This window comes from Syzygium oleosum, unplaced genomic scaffold (genome assembly GCF_021117445.2).
Source record: "Syzygium oleosum isolate NSW1041296 unplaced genomic scaffold, Sole_v2.1 Sole_v2.20, whole genome shotgun sequence".
Classification (NCBI taxonomy): Eukaryota; Viridiplantae; Streptophyta; class Magnoliopsida; order Myrtales; family Myrtaceae; genus Syzygium; species Syzygium oleosum.
Window position 1 is genome coordinate 2,511,537 of NW_026607504.1, and position 8,466 is coordinate 2,520,002.

The 8,466-nt window shown below is 40.6% G+C and overlaps 1 protein-coding gene across 1 annotated transcript; it reads right to left on the reverse strand.

The window, feature by feature from the left end:
- Window positions 1–20: 20 nt before the first annotated feature.
- On the reverse strand, window positions 21–950 carry LOC115664439 (abscisic acid receptor PYL2-like). Its single transcript, XM_030586369.2, has one exon. It carries the CDS (start codon window positions 940–942, stop codon window positions 307–309), a length of 636 nt encoding a protein of 211 aa, XP_030442229.1. The 5' UTR covers window positions 943–950; the 3' UTR covers window positions 21–306.
- Window positions 951–8,466: the final 7,516 nt, after the last annotated feature.

Sequence of the window (8,466 nt, forward strand, 5' to 3'; positions counted from 1 at the left end):
CAGTTTCTGCTTTTTCTCGAGAACATTTTAGGAGAAGTAACAAGACAACCAAATCAAATTTACCCCCAAAAGAATATGAGAAAAAAGAGGAAGAAAAACCTAGAAGGCACGCATCACCCCGATTTACATAATTTACTATATAATGCATAGCAACTAGAGAGTTCAAAATGGTACGCAATACACATAATTACCGCGTAACGTACAGCGATTCACATACATAATTAGCAGCATCAATCAGCACCTTCATTTACATTTACAAGCAATCTCTTCACGCAATCGGACGTTCATCATCATCAAGAGTCATCATCAGCACTTTTCATCACCATCATGCTTGTCCTCCTTCATTTTCTCTTTATTCAAAGGAGCCATAACTACTTCTTCAAGCTTCTGCAGGTTCAACTTCACTATAGTGTCAGCGAACAACTTGGCGTCTTCACAAGTGTTTCCTTGGGGGATTTGCACAACGTAAGACTCCAAAACCAAAGTCACGACCTTCCTCTCTTCTTCAATCGTCGTCACCTCGTTCACCGAGGTCACCGAACGGTAGTCGTGAAGCCGATGGTCACCTCCGATGACCCTAAAGCTCAGCACGCCCCTCTCGTCTTCGAGAACCTCCAGTCTCTCCACGCTCGTCGAGGCTGGCAACCCTGAGATCACCACGACGTCACGCACGCTCCCGACCCCGCCGTCTCCTTCCCTCATGTGGCAGCTCTTGATGAAGTGCTTGTACCTCTGACGACTCGCGAAGTCATGCACCAAGGGCCACACGGCGTGGGCCGGTGCGCCAATGCGCCTTGCTATGAGGGACGTGCACATGTTCGGGGCCGCTGCTGCCGTGCCGAGGGCGTGGTGGGTTTGGATGATGGATTTGAGCCTGCCCGAGTCTTGGGGTGAGAGTGCGTACTGAGAAGAAATCTCATCGTGAAGGTCCATACCTTTCATTGGGTGTGGATCGGTTGTTTGGTATGATTAGGAGGAATAGGCAAGTGGGGAGGTCTTTATTATTGGATGGTGATGGGGAGGCAAGAGAGGAGGATTAGAAAAAGCAGATTATTCTATCTCAAGAGGGTCCAAATAAGAATAAACTTTAAGTACACAACACGTTTAATATTTTCTCACGCGATATCCATCTATCGCTATAAATTGAATAATTGGAACAATTTCAGATTATCACTACTTATATATGCACCAGATAATTATCAAAGACACACTGCTTTATTGCTCCCGGAGGTGGCTACGATCGAATGGCTCAAATGTGGTGATTCGAATTCAAATCTTGAGCGAGAACGACGAGCCCAATTACCACTTGTCTTGATGACCAATTGATTTGGTTCACAAATTTTAGTAAATTTTTAGTATTCCTAACGTCACTCATTCATAATGGTTCCACTTCCCATAGTGGGGGAATGCGACCACTATTCTTAATAGAAAATGTTAGGTATACGAAACAATTTGGCCAATTAAAGATGAAAATGCAGTGGCTCATTATACTGGCTAGCTAGGCTTCTCGAGATATGAAAATATATGCTCAAAGTGCATTTTTGTTGGCGATGACGATGAAGCAATGTTAAATATTGCAAAAGCAAAATGCGCAGGTCCAAAAAATTATTTGAAATTGAATTCACAATTTGGCAACTTGCTGGTATCAAATTCATCATTTTCTATCCCACCCGAGACTACGGACAAAGAGGAGTTATTGGGAGTTGACATGGGCTCAAATAAATTAAGTATTTCGTATGCACTTCTTTATTTGAAGAATTCTATTATTGATATCATATTCTTATAAGTGAGCCCATTGGTTCATGGGATTCTAGTGCAATGAGAGCCCATTCTATTCCTTATGCACATAATTATCGACATAAAGCAGCCAATGTAGCTCTATAAAACTAAATTTAACATGATTAAGACGTATTAAAGCTTCGAATAGGTTGACTCATATACAATTTTAAAATAAGATGCTCTTCAATATATGTGCATGTGGCCCCTGCCATTGCATATGGGTATGACGGGCTAGTGTAGACTCTCTCTCTCTCTCTCTCTCTCATTACCTCTCAATATAAAACATAGGTCCAAGCACAAATATTTAATTGGATAATAAATATTGACAAGTTGTACTAATTTAAACTAAATGGCAGTACATTGAAATGCAATGGCATTACTCTTTTTTGAGTGGAATTGGAATTTAATTTTCTATGGTTTTTCTGTGGTCTCCGAATGACCACAATTCCATCATGATGGAACAAGTTGTTTGCATCTTTCCCAATTTATTGTAATTAATTCCAATTTGTAGTGCATAAACCACTTTAAGTGACTGTTTTCTTTTGTAGCTAGGCTGTGATTTGACATGACTTTATCTCTATACACATTGATGCGTCTGCTAGGGCTCTCTCTAAGGCTTGGGGAATAGTTTCCTTGAGCTAGAGGATTAGAGGTATCAATTTCAGTCATATGTAATGAATATATCAAAGATACATTTGTTTATTATTGGTATAAGTGTATTGGAAGTTCTAAAACATGTTATGAAAGCTCAATTGAGTCTTAAAACTTTCAAAAAGTATAATTGAATATTAAAACTTTCAAAAAGTGCAATTGATTCTTAAAACTTTTAAAAAGTATAATCAAGTTTAAAACCTGTAAAACTGGTCCAATCAAATTCTTCCATTGATTTTACTTTTTGAAATTTTTAGAATTCAATTGTACTTTCGTAACAAATTTAAGGATTTCAATGCATTTTTGAGACAAGTTCCAAAATTTGATTGCACTTTTTGAAAGTTTTAAAACTCGATTATACTTTCGTGACAAGTTTTAGGACTTCTAATGCACTTATCCCTTATTATTTGACGACATTGAAGCATCTAACATTGAATTTATACGAACTTTTTTCCCTGTCGTTTTATTTTCCACTATTAATGTGATCCTTCATTAGTTTAGGACTCTGGCTACAATGGATAGTACCTGCCATAACACTAGTGCCAATCTTCTGACCAAATAAATCAAGAATGCAAAATGGACCTTTTATACACACTTTTTAAAGTAGGGTTGTTCCCGTTAATTCCCCCTAATCTAGCCAGCCAGAATGAGAGCTTTCTAACTGTTCACATAATAGAGAGTATAATTAATTTAATAAGTACATCGAGTTAACTTTCTAGCTAGAAATATAACCCACGATTTAGCTAATTTTATCAATGCTGAAAAAGAAACTCAATGGTCACAATGCAAGTTTCCAGCATTGTATGAACATAAAGAAAGTCCCCACTTGCATATCTACATGATAAAGTACGGGTCAATGTTGATGTCTGCACAATTTCACTCACTTTCAAAGATTGGTGTATATAATTAGTTTTAAAATGAGACATAAACTTTTATGACAAAATTTGTACGTATCCCAACTTGTTTGATACGTACTTTAGAGTCTTCCGTTGGTTTGTTTACATATTAATCTTAGTAAATTAATCTTTGCATTCTTAATTCTACTCTGTTATTAGTAGCTACCAATCCATGCTATTCTGGGATCTTATGTCCACGTACGGCGTCTATGTCCCCTTTTGCATGCCCATATGCTCGAAACATTAATATATATCAATGATAAATTGATGTGCCTTCTCCTCGTTACAAGAAATGGTTTTGCTGAACTCTTTGTGAGCAAAGCTGCCATCTGGATGCCATGTAAGCTGTTGTAAGATTAACGCGAAATTGGCAAGATCTTGCAATTGGGGGTTAATGCGAAACCACAAGAAAAATAAACGAGAAACGATAAAGGACACTATATATTTATAGGGTTTGGTTCGATTGTCAATATTTAAACCCACAAGGAGAGTCATCAGCAAATAATCCATTATAATCGGCGAATCAGAGTTACAATCGGTCATATACTCGAGTATTTCTCATACTTAAAATTAAGCCTAAACCCACGGTGTTTAGAAATAAACGACACAATTTAAATGTAAATACATAGCGTTGTACAGAGAGCACTTTCGTCCTTCACTGTGCGGCTCGAACTGTAAGTTTTTCGAAGGACTCCTTTGTTGCGGCTTCAACAGGAAGCTCGTCTCCGAGACTCTGTTACGCCCTTTTGTTTGTGCGGCTTCGATAGGCAAGAAGCAAGAAACAAAACCCACGCTTTTTACTTTTGCCTCCCTCTGACCTAAAGTCTAAAGATGCTGACCCCACAAATATTATATAAATATTTATAGAATATTTGTGCCCTTCTTTTGGACCGCCAAATAAAGTCCTTTACCTATCTTATTTATCTTTCGGCAATCAAAGGAGTCCAATTTTTGCTCTTGGACTATGATATTATCTTCAATAAAAAAAAAAAACAAATCCTTCAATCACGTCGGGTCTTATACACGAACACAAACTCGAGACTTAATCTAATAATTCTTCACATTGGCTCGACGTTTATAACCAAGTCATAGTAATTATCATTTATGCTACTTTCCCAATGTCATGAAAGGCACACGCTCCTTACGGCCGCCAATTGAACTCAAGCAGAGCTTGAGCTTAGTCAAAGGAATAGGCGTAGTCATCATATATGTCGAGTTCTCCGCTATTGCTATTAGCCTCACAACAGCCATACCCTTCGCTAAGACATATCGAGTGAAATGGTATTTGGTGTCAATATGGTGCGTTCACTCGTGATAAAATAGAATTATAGGCCAGATATATCGCACCTTGATTATCATAGTGTGTATTAACACTTTTCTGCTCCAACCCAATGTTTGAGAGCAAACCTTTTGGCCATATCGCCTCCTTCGCTATAAAAGTCAGTGCCATGTACTTTGTCTCAGTCGAAGACAAAGCAACATGATCCTATAAGGACGCTTTCCAACACACTGCACTACCTGCTAATGTAAACATGTACCCTGCTAAAGAGCTGCATTAATTCAAGTCACCGGTGTTATCCGAATCCACATACTTTGTGGTCTCACTACCATTGCTATCCCTTCTGTACATCATACTCACGTCTGCTGTCCCCTTCAAATATATGATGATCCATTTCACAACTTCCTAATGAACTTTACTAGGACTCTTCATGTAATAACTAACTGCGCTCACAACTTGTAAAATGTCGGGCCTAGTGCATACTATAACATATATAATACTACCTTTTGCACTTGAATAAGAAACACGAGACATATACTCATCCTTCTCCTCAGTCTGTGGTGAAAACTAAATGCTTTGCTAAAGGTGTATTCACAGATTTCGCTGATTGCATATTAAAATGTCCTACAATCTTCTCAATATATTAAGATAGACATAAAACTCCTGCAATTCTATCACGTAAAATCTCCATACTCAATATCTTCTTTGCACCATCTAAATCTTTCATCTCAAACTTAGTATTCAACTGCCTCTTCAGCACATCAATATTAGACACATTCTTAACTTTTATCAACATGTCATCAACATATAATAACGGATGTATCAAAGACACGTCCTCCAATTTCCTAAAATAAACACATCTGTCTATTTGACCTTTTGAATAGTCATACGGCTGTCTCGGAGATTGTTTCAGTTTATATAAATATTTCTTTAATAAGCAAACATGGTTCGATCCACATCATCAATGAGAAGTAGACATGGTGGAGTATGGAGACGTCACTTGGACCCCATGAGTGGCATGTTGGCTGCACGTTGGTTGCTTGTTAGTGGCTGAGGAGAAAGTTGGGGTTTTCGATGACATTTTTGGAATTATAAAAGTTGAGCGAGGGTAAAATTGAAAGGAAAAAAAGTCTATTTGCATTACGGAAATGTAGCATCCACTACAAAAAAAACATCTTTTTTCCAATGAAATTTCCAACGAAAAATTGGGAAAAATTCGTTGGAAATTTCCAACGAATTTTCCAACGAAAAAAAATTCGTTGGTAATTCTTCGTCGCAAATTTTTCCAACGAAAAATCTCAATTTTCGTTGGAAATTTGCGACGAAATTTTTTTCGTTGGAAAATTCAACGAAAAATTTGGAAATCCAACGAAATTTTTTTGTTGGAAAATTTAACAAAAAAACAACTTTTTTGGAAATCCAACGAATTTTTTTTCGTTGGAAAATTCAACAAAAAAATAACTTTTTTCCAACGAAAAATTTGGAAATCCAACGAAATTTTTTTTTGGTCGAAAAATCGAGGCAAAATTAGTTTCGTCGTGAAAAAAATCGTGCGGGCGAGGGCCAGCCTCGCCGCCGGCGAGGGCCAACCTCGTCGCCGGCGAGCTCGAGGTCGCCCAGATCTGGGCGAGCTCGAGCTCGCCTAGATCTGGGCGAGTTCTGGGCGACCTCGAGCTCGCCGGCCATGGCGAGCTCGGCCCTCGCCATGACCGGCGAGGGCCAGCCTCGTCGCCGGTGAGCTCGAGGTCGCCCAGATCTGGGCGACCTCGAGCTTGCCGGCCATGGCGAGCGTTCTGGGCAAGCTCGAGCTCGCCGGCCATGGCAAGGGCCGAGCTCGCTATGGCCGGCGAGCTCGAGGTCGCCGAGATCTAGTCGAGTTCGGGCAAGCTCGAGCTCGCCGGCCATGGCGAGCTCGGCCCTCGCCATGGCCGGCGAGGCCCAGCCTCGTCGCCGGCGAGCTCCAGCCTCGTCGCCGGCGAGCTCGAGGTCGCCCAGAACTCGCCCAGATCTGGGCGAGCTCGAGCTCGCCTGCCATGGCGAGGGCCTGGCTCACGGCGGTCGCGCTCGGCCTCGCCGCCGTGAACGCGACGGACACCGCCCCCTTCATCGGTCGGATGCTCGGCGGCGGCAGGGGGAGCTTGGGCCCGGCGGTGGAGTAGTGCCTCAGCGAGTGCGCCGACCAGTACGCGGACGCGGTGGAGCAGGTGGAGGCGTCGATCGCGGAGAGAGAGAGAGAGAGAGAGAGAGAGAGAGAGAGAGAGAGAGAGAGAGAGAGAGAGAGAGAGAGAGAGAGAGAGAGAGAGAGAGAGAGAGAGAGAGAGAGAGAGAGAAAATGTGGAAATTGAGAATCGTTGTGGGAATAATGAGCACGAAAATGTTGAATAAGGAAGGAGTAGGGTTTTCGTTGCAAAATTCGTGGGAAATTTCCCACGAATTTTGCAACGAAAATTGTACACACTAAAATAATTGCCTGGAAAATTGAAATTCGTTGGAAATTTCCAACGAATTTAAAAAATGCCGAACAATACCGGGTTTTTTTTGAATTCGTCGCAAAATTCGTTGGAAATTTCCAACGAAAAATTTTTCGTCGCTAATTTCCAACGAATTTTGCGACGAAAAATTTTTCGTTGGAAATTTCCAACGAATTTTGTGAGGAAAAATTTTTCGTCGTTAATTTCCGACGAATTTTACTTTTCGTTGGAAAATTTGTCGCAAATTTGCGACGAAAAAATTTTTCGTCGCAAATTTTCGTGGCAAAAATCCAGTTTTTTTGTAGTGATCCCAAAATAACTTCGGACCTACCTTGGGCTAAAGGCCTTTGAAGAGCTTTGGAGATATTATCGCATCTCCCCAAAGCACCCAAAAATCTTGTTGAATGGTATTTGCCTAGAGCCATTATGGTCAACAGGGCCGGAAAGGCCCTCGCCTACGGCCGGTGAGGCTGCGATGGCCTCACCTAAGGCCTTTGTGGACCCGCCAGCCACAGGTGAGGCCTTCGTGGCCGACACAGAAAAAAAAGGATAGGAAAAGAAACCAAAGGAAAAAATTTAAAAAAAATAAAAAATTATTATAAAAAATTATCCATGCTAGTGTCAGCTGTCCTACAGCCGGCGTTCATGTCAGTAATTTTCGATCATAATTTGCCGGATAGACTCAATTGGCAAAAAGTGAAGGTTTGTAACTCAATTGATAAAATTAAAAGATTTAAGACTAAATTAACAAAAACACAATCGGTTTATGACTTTTTTGAATAATTTTCCCGCTAAAATCCATCTCACACAGATTTCTCAAAACCCTTTTACACGATCTTCGAGCAAGTTCTCATGGCTCGTTCATGTCGTGCCTGAGCTTGTGAGTTTTCCTTCCACGACTTCAACAGTCCTTAAGATGTCTCGTGCACCAAATTTACAACCACTTAACGAAGTGTCTGATTCAATATTTGATCGTTTTAAAGCAAGAACACATCTTAGGATTGACCGACCAAAAAGAAAAAGTATGTGATGTCAGCATTTTATCAAGATCCCAAGCTGATTGGTTTCCGTGGCCTGTGTACACAAGCTCCATGCAAATCCGACATGGATCGTATAGGATATGCCTCTCCAATCATTACACAAAGAGTTTATAAGAGTGCATCTAACGTAATATATACTAGACCCAATGAAGGATGCTAAAGTTTAGGATCATTATGCAAGCCTTGTTACAACTGCCTGAAATGCACTTCCTAATTCAAGGGCTAAACACCCCCACGAAACGCGATGTCTTAAGTTTGATTACAAAGCATTACGATCTGGCCTTTGATCTAAAAATCTTTCCCTTTCCTCCATGTTTCGTTTGTTCGTTTCTCGTGTCGGGTTCGAGATT